We start from the raw sequence: 20,722 nt of genomic DNA on the forward strand, positions 1-20,722 counted from the left end.
TTTAAACATCTTTATTGGAGTATAATTGCTTTACAATGGTGTGTTAGTTTCTGCTTTATAACAAAGTGAATCAGCTATACATATACATATATCCCCATATCTCCTCCCTCTTGCGTCTCCCTCCCACCCTCCCTATCCCACCCCTCTAGGTGGTCACAAAGCACCGAGCTGATCTCCCTGTGCTATGTGGCTGCTTCCCACTAGCTATCTATATTTTACGTTTGGCAGTGTATATATGTCCATGCCACTCTCTCACTTCGTCCCAGCTTACCCTTCCCCCTCCCTGTGTCCTCAAGTCCATACTCTACATCTGTGTCTTTATTCATGTCCTGCCCCTAGGTTCTTCAGAACCATCTTTTTTTTTTAGATTCCATATATATGTGTTAGCATACGGTATTTGTTTTTCTCTTTCTGACTTACTTCACTCTGTATGACAGACTCTAGATCCATCCACCTCACTACAAATAACTCAATTTCATTTCTTTTTATGGCTGAGTAATATTCCATTGTGTATATGTGCCACTCATCTTTATCCATTCATCTGTCGATGGACACTTAGGTTGCTTCCATGTCCTGGCTATTGTAAATACAGCTGTAATGAACATTGTGGTACATGACTCTTTTTGAATTATGGTTTTCTCAGGGTATATGCCCAGGAGTGGGACTGCTGGGTCATATGGTAGTTCTGTTTTTAGTTTTTAAAGGAACCTCCATACTGTTCTCCATAGTGGCTGTATCAATTTACATTCCCACCAACAGTGCAAGAGGGCATTCTTAGTCACCTCTGTACTTGGAGATCTAAAAGGCATCTCAAACATAAAACATTCAAAATGGAGCTCTTGGTTTCCACCACCTCCCGCTCTGTCCCCACCAACCTGCTCCTCCTCCCAGCACATAGTCTCACCCTTGATACCTTTTTCTCAACACCCACAGCCAATCCCATCAGCAAAGCCTGTCAGGTCTACCTTGAACATGTATCCTCGGTCTGGCTACTCCACCTGGTCCAACGCCCCCCTCCCCTCCCTGTGCCCTGGGCTACTTCAGAAGCCTCCTAAGTGAGGGTCCCTTTTCTACCCTTGGTCCTCTCAGTCTGTTCTCTACCAGCAGTCAGAGCAATTCTTTTAAAATGTAATTCAGTCACGTCACTCCCCAGCTGGCTTCTCTCACTTAGAACAAAACCCAAAATCCTGAGTATGGCCTATCAGGACTCCACCACCCCTCTGATCCACCCCCTAGCGCTCTTCATTCCATAATTCTTCTCGGAAACACCATCCTACTTGCTGTTCCTAAAGAAGGCAAGCAAATGCTTGCCTCAGGGCCTTTGTACTTGCTGTTTCCTCTTCCTGGAATGCTCTTCTACATATATCCCCATGGCTCCTTCCCTCATTTCTTTTATGTCTTTCCTCAAATATCACTTCTTCAGAGAGGTTTCCCTGACTATCCTATAAAAAGTACTATCTTGTCACTCTTTATCCCCTCACCCCAGTTTATTTTTTTCATAGCATTCATTACTACTTGGCATTATATGATACTTTCATATATGATACTTTGGTTTACTTGTTAACTGTCTGTCTTCCCCACTAGAAAGTGCTCTCTAAGAGGGCAGAGACTTTGTTTTCTTATTCAATGGTTAGAGTACTGCCCAGCATATATTAGTAGCTCAGTCAATATTTATTGCATGCATGAATGAATGACTGATTAGCAAATCCCTAGAATGTAGAGGCTCTTTCTGACCTTCTTATTTATTCCCCCAACCTCTTCTGTCAGATTCCTAGCTTTGGGCAGGGTACAGTATAGATGCCCATAAATGTATGATTGAACAGTCAATAAATAAGTTTTGAGCAAATGAGTCACCAAGTTCCTGCAACATGCAGATGCAGTGAGCACAGGGGCAGCCCTCTTTTGATAAGCTGGTTCTCAAAAAAAAAAAAAAAAAAGAAAGAAAAGCTGGTTCTCTCGGGTAGAAGTCTTAGTCTCTGTTGCTCCCTCCCCTCACCTTGGTATCCTGACTCCAAGGCTGTGACCGGGAAGGACATGCAAGTACTGCTGGTCTGCTGGTGGCCTTGGGGAAACTGCACAAGCCCAACAGTCCCTGTTCAATGGCCTGGAGACTGTTGGCTCATCCAACAGGGTGCTCTGCAGGTATCAGCTGGGAACAGTGTGGTCATTTACCAAATGGTTACCAAATGACCAGAGAAGCCAGTGTTTGAATTCCTATTTAATCCTAACTGTCTTGTGGGGTAAGCACTATGAACCTCATCGCAAAGTTAAGGAAACTAAAGCTCAGCGAGATTGCTTGCCCAAGGTCTCACTGGCAGTGAGTGACAGGATTGAGATTTGACCCCAGTTCTACCTAACTTCAGACAACAGACAACAGTGGACATCTGTTGAGGCTTCACTAAGTAAAAGGGTCTATTTAAGCTTCCTACACATGTGTAGATTTCATCTGGTACTAACAATAAACGTACTAAATATTATTGTTATCCCTATTTAACAAATTGGAGAACTGAGGCACAGAGAGGTTAATAACTTGCTCCAGGTCACACAGCACTTTCCATGACAACACACTACCTTTAAAATGTTACCTCCAATGACTAAGAATTTATTTAGATTACAAACCATTCCCAAGGGGTGAATTTGCTCTGAAACTCTAAGGAAGGGACATCTTAGAAAGCAGTAAACAGGCAAGGTCTCTCCTCTGCTGCTTCATCTTCTCTCCACAGTTCCTAGATGATCTCCACCCTGGGAGGGGAAGGTTGCTGCTGCCTCCACCCTGGGAGGGGAAGGTTGCTGCTGCGTCCGAAGCAACAGGGCACAAAGTCCAGCCCCAGCCTTGCCCAGCATGCCCTGCCTGCTCACACAGGGGCATTAATAGGTAATGACTTTCGTGATGCGGAAGAGCAGGGCAGTGGAAACACAGAGGCTTGAGGCCCTTTGGAGCCCATGGGGCCTGTGGAAGAGGAATAGGGGCTAACCCAGGGGCTGAGTCAGACACCAGGGACTCCAGATATAATTCTCTCAAAGAGGCAGAGAAAAGTACCCCATGAGGAGAAGACAAAAGAGGACCCGACATTATTTTCAGCCCAGGGGCAGGAAACTGAAATTCAAGCCTGAGTCATCTTGGGGTGGGGGACGGGCAGTTGTGCTCTTTCAACGTGGGTTGTCTGAAATCTACACTCACCAAACGGCCTCAGCGGCTGAAATTTCTCCCCTCAAGTCCCTTTGCAACAGGATGCACTGGTGAACACTGTCTCACACTCCCCTTGCTATCTGCCAGCCCCCAAACTCTTGCTTGAACTTCCGGTTATCTCTCACCCTTGGGATCCCAAGGCCTCATTTTCAGAAGACTTCCACCAGTATGAGCTGCTCTCTCTGTCCCCCCACCAAACCTTGATTCCAACACTCAGCACCCAGTTGTGGGTAGTTATTAGTGTAGGGTCTGCCTCCCATCCAAATGACCAGCAATTTGAGGGCACAGGCTGGGTCTGGCATGGAGTGGGTGCTCAAAACATGTTTCTTCAATGGACAACTGACCGTCGGCCCCTAGCCCCAAGCCCCTGGCTTTTAGCCCCTGTGGCCTCCACACTGGCTGGCTCCTTGGGCTCCCCTGGGCCTCTGTGTGGTGAGAGAGGGGCTAAGCATCCTGACGTTGCCTACCTGACCTCTGCCCCTCAGGCCTGGGAAGGGGGTTGGCTTGGTCTAAAGACACTGCCCCTCTGGGCAGGCCTCAAGGTACTGTCACCCGTCCCTCAGGCAGGGCCTGTGGGTAGCTCCAGACACCCCTGCCTTTATCCTTGGGCTCTGAGGCATCCTCAGCCCTGGTGGGGTGGTCCACTGGGTCCCCTCAAATGGTCCTCTTGGACCTCAGGATCTCAGTGACCCCTGCACAGCTCTGGAAACAGTTCTGGAAAGCCTAGGTGAAATCCAGTAGCTTTCCGTGATGGTCTCTGAGGATCCCGGGCCACCAATGAGGCCCGTCACTGGGACACACCAGGGGAGAGCCCGAAGGCTCTGGCCGACTGCCTGAGCCTCCTCCCTTCCTCCCACTGCCCCCTGGCCAGCCCCAGGTCCTCAGCTACTTCTCAGGCCGCCAGAAATGCCCTTAAGTGGGGAGGGGGCTGCCTGGAGTGCTTCGAACTGGAATTTTGAGGTCAAAAGACAGAAGGAAGCATCCACTTCCCCTCTCTACAGTCCTCACCTCTCAGACACTACCCCAAACCCTCTCCACACGTTCCAACAGCCCAGAGCTGGAAGCACCGGGAGGGAGGGGGTTTGCCCGCTATGAGCTATCTCAGAGAAATATCCTGTCTCAGACCAAGACTGGAAGGAATTCTAACCCCAGAGAAATCCCAAACCTGGAGCGCAGAAAAAGAAAGGACACTTTAAGGAGATCAGTTTAGTGGTTCCTATGCCTGGAGTCCCAGTGCACCTCCCTCATTTTACTGGGGATCCCTGCTGGCAACCAAATGACCCTCGGGGTCCCAGCCCACCCAAAGCCCCAGGCCCTGCTGGGAAAGCAAGGGGTGGTGCCGAGGGTGTCCACTTCCCACCCACTCCGCCCCGGACTCCGGGGTCCGGGGCGCTTGAGGGGCCCCTAGCAGCTCTGACCTTGTGACGGAATTCTCGGGCCACCTTCCGGTCCATGGCTGAGCCAGACAGAACCGCTTGCTACACAACTAGCTCCTTCGGGTGCTGCCGGTGCTTGGTTGCCCCGAGCCGGCAGAGGCGGAGACCCTGACAGGCGGGGCCTGGGAGGGAGGGGGCGGGACCTGGGACGGGTGGGGCGGGGCCGCGGGGAGGCGGGAGACCCATGTCCTGAATCGCGTCGTCTCTCACTGACGCCCAGGAGCAAACGGGCTGGAGTGTGTGTCAGTGATGGTGGCACCAGTGGTTGGACCTGAGGCTGGCGCTGCACTTGGAATGGCTCCCAAACACACGCAGTTGAGGGAAAGGATCTCAGGAAACTGTCTGTCACCCTCTGCCAGGCATCTCACCTTCAGTGTGCATTCCTCTGTGGGTTTTTGCCACTTGGAAGACATCTTCTCTTTGTGAATTCCTTGGTGAACCAGTGGGTGGGAGTGCCCCTTCTTAACTGACTTCCCCTCCCACGTTCCCTAGCTCCCCTCCAATCACACACACACACACACACACACACACACACACACACACACTGAAGCATAGAAGGGCCTGGCAATGACATCCTGATTTACAGCTGACCTTTACCCAGGGCCCAGGCCCCATCTGGTTCATTCGATTCAATTCAACCAAAGTTTGCTTGACTCCTAGGTCTAGGGCTGGGGTGCAAAGATAATGATGAACCAACCCTGGGACAGACTGAGAGGAAAGAGGGGGCCAGGAGAGGGGTGATAAAAACAGATGTGAATGGAAAGAGTGGGCACTTTTAATTATGGCACTTGCTCTTGGATTTAACTCAGGGTCAGGGCCTGCCCTGTTTGCACCGTGTCAAGGGACAGGGGACAGGAGGTGGACAGCAGCCCAAATCAGTGAACAACTGTAACTTCAGAGGCACCTAAAGAGCCCCTCCTTTGCAGCCCACCACCAATAGCTGAAGTACTGTCAGCAGACTATTTTTATTTGGGCTAAATTATTGCCTAGTTTAAGATATAAATCCTTCCTGGAGAAGAACCTTAAAATATCATCCATGTTCTCCCCTTGATATTAACTAGTTAAGGTCAGAGATAAAAGAATTGTGAGATTTTCAGAGGCCCAGGAAAGACACACAAAATATATTCCCCTCCAACTTACCTTGTTGATTTTCTGCATTTCGTAACTATGTCATATGGCTGTTTATTTCGTATATAGAATCCAGGCCGAGCAGCAAATGCCCTTATGAGGGGAATGCCATCCACTGGCACCCCAATCCTTCTTTTACATGACCACTGCCCCCTGCAGACTCTCTTCTTTAAATGCTTCCCTCTTGGTTTTAGGGATAAAACTGAGTCCTGGTTCTCCTCTCCCATTGTTACTGAGTCCAAGTTCGAACTGCTCACTGCACAACAGACCAATAAATTGCGAGACGAGTTGTTGGGGCAAGGAACAGCAACTTTTTTATTTTATTTTTTGAACATCTTTATCGGAGTATAATTGCTTTACAGTGTTGTGTTAGTTTCTGCTGTATAACAAAGTGAATAAGCTATATGCATACACATATCCCCATATTCCCTCCCTCTTGCACCTGCCTCCCACCCTCCCTATCCCACCCCTCTAGGTGGACACAAAGCACCGACCTGATCTCCCTGGGCTATGCAGCTGCTTCCCACTAGCTATCTGTTTTACATCTGTTAGTGTATATAAGTCCATGCCACTCTCTCACTTCGTCCCAGCTTACCCTTCCCCTTCCCCAGCAACTTTATTTTTAAAGCCAGCAGACCAAGAACATGGTGGACTAGTATCCCAAAGAACCATCTTCCCCAAGTTAGAATTCAGGCTTCTTTTATACTGAAAGGGGTAGGGGTGAGGTAGCAAATTTCTTGGTGCCGGAATTCTTTGTTCTTATAGCCCTCCAGGTAGGTCTGGGTCACAATGTTCCTATAAAGGTCCAACAAGACAAATGTTATTCTCTGTTCTGAAACTTTTTATTGGGCTTCCCTGGTGGCGCAGTGGTTGAGAGTCCGCCTGCCGATGCAGGGGACATGGGTTCGTGCCCCGGTCCGCGAGGATCCCACATGCTGCAGAGCGGCTGGGCCCGTGAGCCATGGCCGCTGAGCCTGCGCGTCCGGAGCCTGTGCTCCGCAACGGGAGAGGCCACAACAGTGAGAGGCCCTCATACCGGAAAAAAAAAAAAAAAAAGAATGAAACTTTTTATTTCTATATGAATGGGAAAGTGTTATACCTGTAAAGGTCAGAGGCTTGAGAATGGGCTATCCTGTATATTTCAGGCAATTGGAAACATTCTTAACTTGTAGCAAAAGCAATAGAATACAAAGGTTAAAGTAAGAGAAACAGCTTCAATATGGAGTCAGATTTGTCCTTCCCTATTACATCATGAATGTTCTTTTTCAAGCTTCCTCTAAGACAGCCCTGCCTTCACCCATTCCTTAACCAGTGTTCTTTAAGGCTCCATGCTTTGCTCTTTCCTCTTCATCTTCCCATCGAACCCTATGGCTTCAAATACCCTGTGTGGGGATTGTAGAGCCCTACACCAAGGACACCCTACATCAAGGACATAGGATAAAAACTTGGAATTAACCGAGCCCCCATAGCAATTGTTGACATGGGCTCTCCTAATCTAAACAGGACAGCCCCCCTCACCGCCGGGCCCCCCCCACAACTCCATATTAGGTAAAATATTCACCAGGTAGCAACCTTGTAGCACCCTGGCCAATCACCTAATGCCATCCTGCGAGCAGGAATTTTCTTTGTCTTCAGGCTATAAAAGTTGACTACTAGCGCACAAAGGGGGTTGCCTCTCCCTGGTCTATCAGGAAGTTGACCTGTTGTATTTGCAGCGCCCCTCACTAACTCTGCTCTTTGCTCTCCATAAACTCACTGTTTTCTAAAATACTTTGTGTCTGGAAATTCTTCTTCCAACCTGCGCACGGACCACAATAGGGATAGCTTATGTGTGCTTTATTTACCACTTTATTCCCAGAACAATGTGTGGCGAGGAGTAGATGCTCAACAAATTGGTTGAATGGATGAATGAATGAATGTATCCCAAATGTATACCGCTGCCAGGGGCTTATGAAGGCCAACACTATCGTCATTATCATCATCATCATCATCTATACGGCCTGGCATCTAGTTGGTGTTCTAGCACTTAGTTGGCCAAGTGAATGATAAAGTTTCCCAAGGCTCTCAGGCCTACATTTCTACCATTTTAAAATTCCCCCTGGACAGAGAAGGTATCTTGTTCACAAAATTAAAGTTGTTTTGTCAAAGTATGGCCTTGATGGGAGCAATAATATGGGAGTGTGAGGCACTTCTGTCACTCAGTCAACATTCCCCAAGCTGGGGCCTGAGCTAGTGCTGGACATACAGAGGATTAAGCCATGATCCATTCTCTAGAGGTGTTCAAAACTGGGGGTAGGGTGGGGACTTGGGGACTCAGGAGGCTGTAGTGGGGAGTGGTGGGAGCACAGGCTAGGACTCCACAGGCCTGAGCCCTGGTCTGCCACTGACCACGGAGTAGCATGTCCCGGGACCTTTGTAAAAGGAGTGCATAGGACCAGACTCATACCGGCATCTTGGGTCTCTGGTGTTAGGGGCTTCGGAAACCCAGGTTCCAGAGCCAGGGATCTCTGAGGAGCAAGGGATGTTGGAAGTTGCACAGACTGCCTCCTTGCTCCCCCAAGGGACTTAGGGCTGAGCGATCTGAATCCAGCCTCCCCTGGGGAGGTGCAGCCTAACGCCAAGAAGGGCAAAGGCGGGGCCACGGCCAGGCGCCTAAATTATGGTAATGAGCTGGGCAGTCCTGTCACTCTAGCTCAGGGCGGAGCCAAGAGCCTGGGAGGCGGGGCGAAGGGAGGCCCAGGGCAAGAGAGCGAGAGGGACGGCGGCCTCCTACGAGTAGGTGTTACCCTGCCTTCGCGGGAGAGGCACTCGGGACCCTGGCCGTTCGCTCAGGCTTCCTAGTCCCCGCGTGCCCCTATGGGGGCCCCGGCGCCCGCGTTCTGCCTGCTAGTCGCTTGCGTCTGGCTGCCCCGGAGTGAGCCGGCAGGGGAGTCCCTGCCGCTACAGTCTCTCGGTGAGACGGGTGTGGACTAGGGGACCCCAGGGGGCTGGGGGAACGTTTAGGGGGACGGGCCTGAGCAAGTTGGAGAGAGGCAGGAAAGAAAGAAGGTTTGAGGGAGGGCAGGGGGACAGCCAGGGAGTGGGTCGGGGGAGAGGGACCGCAGAAGGAAAGAAAGGTCAGCCACAACCAGGGGAATGGCTCTCAAGCTGGGCAGGGTGGAAGAGACCCAAGTGGGGGGAACCAGAGAGAACTGGGGCACAGAGAGTGGGAAGGAGGAGGGAGACCCTTGTTGGAGAAGAGTCGCCAGGGAGGGGGAGAAAGGATTTGAGAAGGCTGCAGGGAGAGAGAATGGGGTGTGAGAGAGGCTTCCTAGCAGGTGGGGAGCGGGTGGTGGGAGGCATCGCTTGAGTAGAGAGTAATCCCGCTCCCCAGCCGCAGCACCCGCACCCTGGGGCAATGCAGAGCTGCAGCCTGAGCCAGCCCAGGATCCCAGGTGAGTAGGCAAGAGCTTGTGCTGCCCCACTCACTGGTTCCATCTTTATTTCTGGCGTGGGTGACCCCAGGGGTTAGCACAGAGGGTGGGATGGGCCTGGGGGTGGTGGGGAGGCATGGCCCACTCCTATCCCCTCACCCATGCCAGGCTTGTTTCTCATCTAGCCACAGCCATCAGGAGGCGATCCTTGCCATAGGGGATGCTACAACAGTGATGGGAGGCCAGGTAAGGGGAGGCCTGGGGAAGGGAGGCTTCACTGGGCAGGGGCTTATTTCTCTCTGGGTTTGAGGCTGGCAGGGAGCTCTGTAGGTTGCAGGAAGGGTGCCTTTGCAGTTACTCAGAGGGAACAAACAAGATTCCTAGAATGTGTTTGAAGTATGCAAATTTATAGGATGCCTCTACTCCCACTTTCCTAATCTCTTGGGGCCCTGTAGCCAGTTTATCTATTTATTTATTTAAAAATTGTTTTTTAGGGGAGGAGGGCACAAAGGTGCTATCAGGAGACAGCTGAGCTCTTTCCTTCCCTTGGTGAAAGTAGGAAGGTGAGAGTTTGGAAGAGTGTAGTCTCTTTTCCCTGCCTGGTCTAAACCCTGTCAGAGGCCCTTCTTCATCCCTGAGCAGTGCCCCAGGAGTGCTGCCTTGAGAGGAGAGACAAAAACCGGGCCACTTGGTGGGGTTTGCAAGGAAGGGTTGGTTGAGAAACAGATCCCTGACTACCATCCTCTGAGTCTTGACCATTCACTGTTGCCTACCTTCCCCAGCTCCTCCGTGCATTAGGGAGAGGTGGTGCTTTGTTCTCTCTCTTTGCCAAACTTCTTCGGTCTCTGGATCAGGTGACTCAATTTTTCTTTCTAATCCTGGCCTGCATTTATCTCCTTTCTACAACCACAGACACGTTACAAATTCAGCCCACCCAAAGCCAGGTCCCCCAGAGAATCTCGAGCCTCAGTTCACGCACCCTGGCTCTGGGGATCAGCTGTGGGGAGCTCCTTGTGCCAGTAGGATGGGAGCATCATTTATAAAAGAATACAGTGTGCCCCAAATACCTGCCCTTTGGAAATAGATATGAAGACCCCAAGGTAGGAGGGGGCATACTTCTTTTCTTTTCTTTTCTTTTTTAATTGAAGTATAGTTGATTTACAATGTTGTGTTAATTTCTGCTGTACAGCAAAGAGACTCAGTTATACATATACATACATTTTTTTTCATATTCTTTTCCATTATGGTTTATCTCAGGATATTGAATATAGTTCCCTGTCCTATACAGTAGGACCTTGTTATCTATTCTGTATCTAATAGTTTGCATCTACTAAGGGCATGCTTATTTTCTAATGTCTGGATTATATGGGTTTTTTTTTCTCTTTTGCCCATTTCCTCAGACCCCAAGTTTTAGAATCACAGTCAGGTACAGTTTGAATTGAAAGATAATGTCATCACTCTTTTTATTTATTTTTATTTTATTTAAAAAATTTTTTATCATTCTTTTTATAGATGGGGAAATTGAGGTAGGTGAATGATTTGCCAGGGCCCTCAGGGCACAGCAGAGCAAGGTCTCCAGATGGAGCCAGCCTGTTCCCCCGTATCATGAATGCCCCTCCAGACCCCAGGAATCCCTGTATTTTAGTGGGGTAATGATCCTTCCCCAAGCATCTCATTCCCCTAGTGGGCTTCTTTCCTTGCTGGATTCCAGGGTAGGCCTCCCCTTCTTTTCCTTGGGGAAGCATCTAGACCAACCTACTGGCAACCCCAGTAGGTTTCTCACGTTACTCCTTAGAGCAAACAAGGGGTTAGAATGGCCCTCCTTTAACGCTGCTGGAGTGGGAGGAGGGTGGGGAGGAATGAGGCTACTAGTTAGAAAGTGAACCTGGGGATCCTTTGTGGGCTTCTGCCTGGAGTGCCCTCTTCAGTGAGGGAGGGGGGTCTCAGACCGGTAGACCACCACCCTTCATTTCAGTGCTGCCTCACTCTACAGAGCTCAGCCATTCTCCAGAGAATTGATGGTGTAGACCAGGAGTCCATGAACTTGGATGGGGGAAAAATGCATTTGTTCCTCAATGGAACTGAAATTTAGCCTTCCCTTTAATTATTACTAGAGGCTACAGACCACAGCATGATAACAGTGTCTGTGACTGTCACCGGTGGAAACCACAGATATTTTCCTATCGCCTTGCAATCATTGTTGCTATCTCCACATCTCATTTCTGGCTCACTGCCCCCAGATTCTGGCAGTGACACGGCCTGCTGCTGGGTCTTGTGATTTAGCGTATTAATAAAGAAGCACAAATATTACTGTCACCCAGTTTTATAAAATATTTGATAATGCATTGCAATATGTTTGATTTCCTTTGTCACCCAGTTTTATAAAATATTTGATAATGCATTGCAATATGTTTGATTTCCTTTGTCATCTTATGTCTCATATTACGTATTTAGAAACATTTATTCCAAGAAGGGACCCGTAAGCCTCACTAGATTGTCAGAGGGGTTCATTGCATAAAAATGATTAAGAGCTCCTGATCTATACTGAAGGTGAATCATCTGGACAGGATTTAAAATTCTTCTCCAGAAAATGGCCTCGACTTTTTGCAGCACAGGCTGTCTTACCCTCACAAGGCCGATCTCAGGGGCCACATCTGGGGGAGAGGGGGGCGAGGAGGGGAGAGGCACAGGGACCAAGTTGAATTAAGCTCTGCAGGCCTGGGGGATGTTGGTGATGAGCCTTTCCCCGGCTGCTCTCTTCCATTGCCGGTGGTCTTTGAGGCCCTGTGAGACCGACTACTACCAGGGTGGGAAGCCTGACTCCTTGGGCTCAGCCTGGATCTACAGAGTAAGGAGAACTGGGAGGACCCAGGAACCAGGGAGTGAGAACACTGATACCTGGTCGAGGAGGGCCAGTGACCTCCGAGGGGGTCAGCAGGACAGTGAAGGGGGAGGGGGTGGGTGCCTGCAGGAGGTGCAAAGAGCTGGGGTTGGGCTCCAGGGATCAGGTGCTCTGCATACTTCCTGTGCTCCAAGTCCTTTGCTAGAGGCTGGGGATTCAGCCTGGGGACGCAGAGGTGACAGTGAGGGAGAAAACGTGTGAGACAAGCACCCTCAGTGTGGTTTGTGCCTCGCTGGCCCTGTGAGCAAGAACACGTGCTCCCGTTCACCATCCCTGGGCCGGACCGGGCACCCAGTCTGGGAAGTTGTACTAATGAGGGGGCTGAGGTCCTGAGAGGGAGGAGCCTACTGTGCCCAGGGTCCCAGTCCCAGGTGAGGTCACGTTAGACACCTCGGGCTGCAGTCCTGAGAGGGCGGCTAGCCGTGTGGTGACTGAACACACGTGATGTTCGGGCAGTCCTGATTTCAGATGCTTTGTATCTCTGGAGACCGTGCATTGGGGCTTCTGGTCTGGGATATAGGGTCTCACAGGGCTTTGCCTGTGTCCTCGGATGTGTGCTCTCAGGGAGAGTCCTGACTCAGAGCTGAGCTCTGAGGACAGCCGGTAGTGATGTGTGAGGCACTGTGTTTGCTGTTAGAAGAGTCCAAAATGTTGGGTGGGGGGGTCGGAGTGATGCCCCCCTGCCCTGGGGTGAGGGGCTGCCTTTGTTTCTTAGCTCTGCTCCATGTGGTTTCTGTGGTGAGGAGGTGTCGTGTTTGTTCTCCAGACAAGGGGGTTTTGTTCCAGGCCGTGGAGGACACAGAGGTTTACTAAGGAGGGAAGGCGCTGGGGAGGCGGTGGCGGGGGGGGACGACACACTGGAGCATGGAGAGCAGCAGGTGTGTTCAGGCTACAGGCCTCCCCAGCCTGCCACCACGACGCCACTTGGGAGGGTGTAAACCAGGCCTCACTCCTCCGGACCTAGGACAGGCCTGAAAATCCTGCCTTGCAGACCTCTCAGAGGGGGGTCTGGGGAAGTTGGGTGACTGAGGCACCAAGTGGCAAAGGGCCTGCCTCCCTCCAGCTGAGGGGCAGGAAGGGCTGTGACCGCCGGGAAGGCTGCTCCCTGAGGTCAGCCCTTGACTGCGTTCGCTTCCTTCTCCTGTCTTTAAAAGGAGGCTGAAGCCCTGGACTCCTTGGCCATGTCTTCCTGGGAAAGACGACTCCATCGGGCCAAATGTGCACCTTCTTGTAAGTGCCCCCTCCCTGTGGCCCGTGGGAGGCCCTGGCCTGCAGAAAGCCCTGTGAGCGCAGGCCCAGACTCCTCTCGGGGCCTCCTGGGACCTCTTTTCCCTGCATGGGGTCTCTTTTCACCGTCCCCAGCCCCAGCCTCCAGCTCCACTCTGCTTTCTCCTTCCTGGCTGAGGAAGTGTCCTGTGCTGATGACCATGGCTCTGTGGCTGTCTGCCTCACACTGTCTGACTCCAGAGAGACCGAGCTTCTTGTTTAGTGGTTGTTTTTCCCTCTCTACGTCACCCTGTGTCTGTAGCCTCTTTCTACTTTCTGTGGCCTCTCCCCTTGCCCTGTCCTATGCCCACGGCCTCTCCCTTCGCCTGTCCTGTGTCCATGGCCTCTCCCCTCATCTGGCCTCTGTCTGTGGCCCCTCTTCTCACATCATGGCTCCTTCCTTCACTACACTCTGCTTTGTCCTCTCATCCTCTGTGGCCTTCCTTTCCACTACATTCCACGTGTGCGGCCCCTCCCCTAACCTTGGTTTATGCCCTGGACTCTTTCCCGGAGCTTATGGAACAGCAAGGAAGAGCAATACATGAAGATCTCTGGGCAGTCTCCCTGCTCACCCCACATGCTGCATGTTCGTAGTTCTGCCTGCCTTGCCTGGTGGCCAAGAACTTTTAGCTTAGGAAGCTGAAGGCCTAGGTGGAGCTGGCCTGGGGGCCACTTGGTACATACAGAAGGCAGGTACTCTGAGACCCCACCCCACAGCCTGCTAGGGATGGGGCAGGGCAGCCGTCTGAGGTGCCCTACTCCTGCCGCCATTAAAGCTAGCTACTGAGGAAAGCTGGGGCTACCTGTGATGGGGATTTGAGTTCCATGTAGCTCTGGGAGGGCTGGGGCCTGGGGTCCCAGCCTGAGGGAGGTGCTGCCCCCATGGGTTCTGCCAATCTTGGCTTGATGGGAAGCTGCCTTCTGTCTCCCTTGCAGACTTGTTCTCCTGCTTCAACGGGGGTGAGTGTGTGCACCCGGCCTTCTGCGACTGCAGACGCTTCAATGCCACTGGGCCGCGCTGCCAGATGGGTGGGTCTGGGCTCCATCCCACCTCCGAGAGGGGCCACGGGTACAGGGAAATCTGCGGGCCTGAGACGTGGGGCTCTGGGCTGGAGGGGAGTGGGGGTGGCCCCGCCAGGGCTGGAACCCACTGGCCTCTGGCTCGGTGCCAACTGCTGCTACATAGACAGCTTCTTTTTTCTCTGGCTCAGTGTACAATGTCGGCCCTGAACGGGACAGCATCTGCCGGGCGTGGGGACAGCATCACGTGGAGACATTTGATGGCCTCTACTACTACCTGTCTGGGAAGGGCAGCTACACCCTGGTGGGGCGCCATGAACCCGAGGGGCAGACCTTCTCAGTCCAGGTGAGGCGTTCCCTGCCCTGCCTGTCTAGGAAGGTTCCACTAGGCCCTGAAGGCTGGGCTGGCTTGGGATCTACTTGTCATGGTTAGAGAGGCTGGCACCTTCTTTTCCCCTCCCAGCTCCCACCCAGGACATCTGCACCTGGAGTGAGCTGAGGGCTCCACGGTTCTCACTTACCCACCCATTACTGGTTGCCCCTGGCCATTCATTCACTTAGTCTCTCACTCACCAAGTATTTATTAAGTGCGTAATTATACTCTTTTCCTGCCACAAGGCCTGTTGCTGGCTCTGTGAACAAAGACACAGATGTGGTCTCTGTCCTTATGGAACTTATAGTCTAATGGGGAAAACAGACATCAAGTCAAATGAATCATTTCAAGTGCAACTGAGTGCAGTAGAGAAGTTCCAAATGCTAGAAGAGCATGTGACGGAAAACCTAACCTTGCTTATTGGGAAGGATGGTGATCAGGGAGGGCTTCTTGGAGGAAGTGATATTTAAGTTGGGATTTGAAGAATGAATTAGAGCTAGCCAAGTGAAGGGGTTGGGGTGGGGGCAGATGTGAGAACATTCTAGGCCAACGGAACATTGGGTGCTACGGACCTTAGATAAGAAAGAGCATGGTGCCACGGAGGAAATGGTAGAGGTCCTGGATTCTCACTTTAGGATGATCTCCTCTAAGAAGCCTTTCTGCATGCTCTGACCTTCTGAGTGGGTTCAGGGGCTCCTTTCTGTGGAACCAAAGTTCTGCATCATTACCCTGTCATTGTGTTTCTCTTACAAAGGTCTGTTTCTGGTCCTACTCTCCAGATATAAGCTTTCTAGGCAGGAAGTATGTCTTTTCAACTGCTGTTCCCAGTACCTGGATTAGTGCTCAGTAAAAGTTGTCTGGTATATGAACACGTGTGAGACTCACTGTTGGGCAGACCTGATTTTCACGTTTACCCTTTGTGTCAAGTGGGCAGTCACCTTCAGGCACAGCTCTCTACCTGGAGAAGAGTCTACTTGGGGAGTCAGCTCTGCTGGAGGGCACCTTGGCCAGTGCGGAGTTAAGGCCAAGGGGTTGGTTGATAGGGGAGATCCTGGTGCTCAGTGTCACCCCTCTGCCAGCTGGGTGTGCCCCTTCTGTCTCAGGCATAGACCTGCCAAGAGGCTGCCTGGGGGCTATGCCCTGGATGCACTGGGAACCCTGACCAACTCTCCCCGCTTTGCCTCGGGGTATCATGGATATCACACATCATGGCTGTGTCATTTCATTGATGGATATGTCACAATTACTTAGACCAATGGGATGCCACACATTCGTGGGTTATGAAATGAACTTAATGAGTCATAACCAGCCTAAAAAGAAAAAAGAAAAAAGAAAGAAAGAAAAAAGAGACTATAAATAGAAAATATCATAAGGATGCATTACACATTAATAGTGGTAATATTATTTTGTAAAACTTTTATTTATATGTGTATATATTTCTCACTATGGGTCATGGTCACAAAAGTTTGAAAAATATTTAGACTATGGAATGGCTTTCACAGGTCCCACTTTTAGTTGAAATGGCTCCAGGCTGCTTAACCACATTTAATGATAATCTAGTGGAAGGTTGGTTTGTTTGTTTGTTTTTTTATTTATTTATGGCTGCATTGGGTCTTCGTTGCTGTGCGCAGGCTTTCTCTACTTGCAGCGAGCGGGGGCTACTCTTCATTGCGGTGCGCGGGCTTCTCATTGCAGTGGCTTCTCTTGTTGCGGAGCACAGGCTCTAGGTGTGCGGGCTTCAGTAGTTGTGGCACACAGGCTCAGTAGTTGTGGCTCGCGAACTCTAGAGCACAGGTTCAGTAGCTGTGGGGCATGGGCTTAGTTGCTCCGCAGCATGTGGGATCTTCCCGGACCAGGGCTCGAACCCTTGTCCCCTGCACTGACAGGTGGATTCCGAACCACTGCACCACCAGGGAAGCCCCTAGTGGAAGGTTTGCTCACTCATGGGATGGGTTTCCACATTTGGCAGATTGACATTTTCAGAGTTTTCCCTAAACTCTGGGAACCCCATCCCTCCCCTCCTTGGGTCCTATGGCCTTGGATGTATAGGTTATGTCTGAGCAGGGGGCAGAGGAGACATGTATGTGACACGCAGCACAGGCGTGACATGTGTGCCTGTGTGTGCAGGCAAGGGCTAGGCTGTATCTGCCAGGGTTGTGGTAGGAGTGTGTGTTTATAGTGTGTGCTTTGAGAGTGCCCTGTGATATACATATGAGATGTGTGTGTGTGTGGTTTGTATGAGTGTGAGATGGTGTGAGCGTGTAACTGGGCTTTCAATCCAATGAGATAACCTGGGATGGATAAACAGAAAAGTCTGGAAATAGGAAGACAGCACACTTGGATTAGAATCCTGGCTGTGTGTGTCCCTTCACCTCTCTGAGCGCCAGTTGCCTCCTCTCTGAAACGCAGATGATGAGAGCTCTGACCTTCCTGTGGTATTGTGGGGACTGGGAGACATCACAGAGGAAACGAGCTTGGCACGCAGCAGTCAGGCTGTTGGCATTAGTGGAAGCTCAACAGGGTGCCCCTGGGCCCACAACCGAAGCTCGGGGCCAGGTGTATGGCAGGAACCTGCACACTGGCCTCCGAACCGCCCCTTCTCCCCCACCAGGTGCACAACGACCCGCAGTGTGGCTCTTTCCCCTACACCTGCTCCAGGTCTGTCAGCCTCTTCTTAGCGGGTGAGCAGGAGATCCATCTGGCCAAGGAGGTCACCCATGGAGGCATAAGGTAACTGTAACGTCTTCTGCCTTGAGCTCCCCTACTCCCTGGCATGGGTGGTGGTGGATGGGTAAGCATCTTCCCTTCTCAAGCCTCAAGGAAATTGTTTTCAGGGGGCAAACAGCAGCACACCAGGGCAGAAGCGTACTGGCAGGCCAGCTGGGTTTCTAGTCAGCTGGGTTTGCAGAAAGAGTCCCTCACAATTTTCTGGAACTGTCAGGATTTCTAGACAGTGGGTTTTCAGGCAAATAGCAGAGTTTCCCAGATAGCTGAGAATTTACCACTATAAGCATGCTGAATTTTCTTTTCTTTCACAAGTTGAAGGAAATCTTCCTGAGTGTATCATACATAGTTGAAGCATCCTCAGAGCAGATTCTGAGCACACTTTCACCCTTTTCTGATGGCCTGGGCTCATTTTGAATGTCACTTACCTTGTTGGGACATCAGGGATGCCTGAGGGACCACTCGAGGGGTGAAGTCCCAGCTTCGTACACCAAAAGGCCCCAGACTGTGGTCCTCCCTGAAATCTTTCTTGCATTTCTTCTTCACTGGCCTTTCCTTCCCTTGCTGTCCACTGCCACTTCATGTTGTTGTCAGGGGGACCTTCCTGCACTGACCCTTCTCCCCTTTTTTATTTCCTGCTTCAGACCTGGACACTGGGTAACCAAGCTTTCTGGGGCTGAGTGTAGAAGTGAAAGCCCAGGGGTTTCTCCTGTGAAAGAAGCATTGGTAGATGGATCTTTTGGTACCAGCTTTGGCTGGTTAGACACTTCATTTGTCTTCCTCCTAATTTCCAGCCGGGTGAAAGTTGCCAAATTCCAGATTGGCTAGGCGAGCCTGTGCCGGTAAAATGGGGAAGGTGGGGCTTCCCTGGTGGCACAGTGGTTGAGAGTCCGCCTGCCGATGCAGGGGACGCGGGTTCGTGCCCCGGTCCGGGAAGATCCCACATGCCGCGGAGCGGCTGGGCCCGTGAGCCACGGCCGCTGAGCCTGCGCATCCGGAGCCTGTGCTCCGCAATGGGAGAGGCCACAACAGTGAGAGGCCCACGTACCGCAAAAAAAAAAAAAAATTAAAAAAAAAAAATGGGGAAGGTGTCAAGACTGCTGTAGCCCTGCATCTTTTCTTTCATTCCCTGTTTGTCTTCTCTCTTGCCTTTTTCTGTTTCTCTTCCTACTCCTTCTTTCTCCCCACCAAAAATATAAACAAAATAGGTGTCTGTTTATACCACCTCTCCTGTCTAGGAGAAAGGAACTGGCAAATTCAATCACTCTAAGATTTATCCCTGCCAGGAAAATTGCAATTTTATTTTATTTTATTTTTCGCTTTACTAACTGCACTTTGTTTATTGAAGCACTGTCAATAAAAGATACATCAATAATTTTGGTATAAAAAGCCACCACTATTAGTACTCAAAATCCCATGATTGCCCTCACTGTGATTCCAGATAGCAAGGGAAATTGCAATTTTATTTTATTTAAAATATATATATATATTTATTTATTTTGGCTGCACTGGATCTTCGTTGCGGCACGCATGTGTTAGTTGCAGCATGCATGTGGGATCTAGTTCCCTGACCAGGGATCGAACCTGGGCCCCCTGCATTGGGAGCACGGAGTCTTACCCACTGGACCACCAGGGAAGTCCCAGAAAATTGCAATTTTAAAAAGCAACTTTAAAACTCTGAAAACAAAAGAACCGCTTTCTGATGGTGGACTTCCAGGCACCCAAGAAGTCAGGGGCAGGGAAAATAAGGACCTCACACCCTGTGGTACCAGTGGCCGTGGGGTGAGGCAGGTCCCGTGTACGTGGTGGGTCCTTGGTGAAGGGACTGGGCTGGTGGAGGTGGTGTGGATGCCCCGAAGCTCTGGCTTTGCCCTGCAGGGTCCAGCTGCCACATGTGATGGGGAGCGTGCGCCTGCAGCGGCTTGCTGGCTATGTCCTCGTGCGGCATCAGTCGGCCTTCACGCTGGCCTGGGATGGCACCTCGGCCGTCTACGTTAAAATGAGCCCAGAGTTCCTGGGCTGGACCCACGGGCTGTGTGGGAACAACAACGCCGACCCCCAGGACGACCTGGTGACCAGCTACGGTGAGGGGCAGGGCAGGTGGCCTCCAAGGGATTTTGGTGGGGATGGAGGACAGGTCAGGCTGGAAGGGGTGGAAAGGGACTTAAGACCGAACCCTGGGGTCATGGCACTAAAGACCCATTGGGAGGCCAGGGGCCCCTTCCAAGTGTGTGGCCTCAGGCATCTTTTAACCTCTCTGGACCTCAGTTTCCTCATCTGTAAAACAGCCATGATGAGAATGTCTCCCAGGGTTGTGTGAGGCTCTAATGGACACTTTGCTAGGTGGCACTGACCCTGCAAGGTGAGTCGGGGCTGGAGGGGGCTGGGGTGACAGCAGGGCACAGAGGGCTAGAGGGAGCCCGGAAGAGAAGGACTCCAGCAGGAGTGGCAAGAAGTTAAAGTGAAGGGTTCAGGCCACATCATGGTGACTCTGGCCAGGAGGGAAGTGACACCTTTGAGCAGCCATGACACACTGAACACTTTACCCACATGGTCTCATATAGTCCTTGCAATCAATTCACAAGGGGACCCTTTGCCCTGTTTCACACGTGGGGAGACTCGGGCTCAGAGCGGTACGGGAGCTTGTTCAGGCTCACACGTTCATTCTCTTTCAAGTGCATGGTGTTGCTTTCCAGAGTTTAGAGCAGAGGGATCTACTCCAGGGCACTCACAGGGTCTTGAGCATTCTTGGCTATCCTTACCACACGGGTTTTTCAGGAGAACGGCTCCGTAGGGAAATGCAGGTGGGGATGGGAGCTCGAGGCTGGGTCCTACAACTCCTTGCCTTCCTCTTGGCATCTCTTGGGCTCCATCTGCCTCCCCTCGGGCTCCCCACCTGTGGTCATGCTAGTTCTCCCCTACAGGGAAGCTGACGGAAGACGTGGCTGAATTTGTGCACAGCTGGCAGGAGCGGGCCCCCAACCAGCCTCCAGGGCCCACGACCTCCTCCCTGCCTCGCCCTCCGTGCCTGCAGCAGACCCTGGGAACCATGCAGGTCTGGATCCTGGGGAGAGCCCCCCACTCCAGCCTCTACCCCCACCCTAGTGTCTGGCTTAGGTTGGTTTCCTTCTGCTTCTTGGGCAGTCATTGGCTGCAGGGGCCCAGGGTTGTTGGTGCCCATGCCCCTTCTGTCTGCTCTCTACCCGGCCCTTTCTCTCCCTCGGGCTCAAGTTGGGGTGCTGTATGGGACTGGCAAAGTCAGAGGGCTTT

General features: G+C 51.5%; 2 protein-coding genes across 2 annotated transcripts in view; one reads left to right on the top strand and one right to left on the bottom strand.

The window, feature by feature from the left end:
- Positions 1-4,712, bottom strand: part of USH1C (USH1 protein network component harmonin) — a 52,559-nt gene extending 47,847 nt beyond the window's left edge. The window contains exon 1 of the mRNA XM_032641783.1: positions 4,609-4,712. Within this exon, the coding sequence (XP_032497674.1) occupies positions 4,609-4,644 (36 nt within the window). The 5' untranslated portion in view covers positions 4,645-4,712. The remainder of the gene's footprint in view (positions 1-4,608) is intronic.
- Positions 4,713-8,610: 3,898 nt separating this feature from the next.
- Positions 8,611-20,722, top strand: part of OTOG (otogelin) — an 85,246-nt gene continuing 73,134 nt past the window's right edge. Inside the window, exons 1-9 of the mRNA XM_032640565.1 lie at positions 8,611-8,707; positions 9,128-9,188; positions 9,353-9,413; positions 13,224-13,299; positions 14,272-14,364; positions 14,547-14,701; positions 17,340-17,458; positions 19,331-19,536; positions 20,377-20,507. Of these exons, the coding sequence (XP_032496456.1) occupies positions 8,611-8,707; positions 9,128-9,188; positions 9,353-9,413; positions 13,224-13,299; positions 14,272-14,364; positions 14,547-14,701; positions 17,340-17,458; positions 19,331-19,536; positions 20,377-20,507 (999 nt within the window). The remainder of the gene's footprint in view (positions 8,708-9,127; positions 9,189-9,352; positions 9,414-13,223; positions 13,300-14,271; positions 14,365-14,546; positions 14,702-17,339; positions 17,459-19,330; positions 19,537-20,376; positions 20,508-20,722) is intronic.

The sequence above is a fragment of the Phocoena sinus genome, chromosome 8 (genome assembly GCF_008692025.1).
Source record: "Phocoena sinus isolate mPhoSin1 chromosome 8, mPhoSin1.pri, whole genome shotgun sequence".
NCBI lineage: Eukaryota > Metazoa > Chordata > Mammalia > Artiodactyla > Phocoenidae > Phocoena > Phocoena sinus.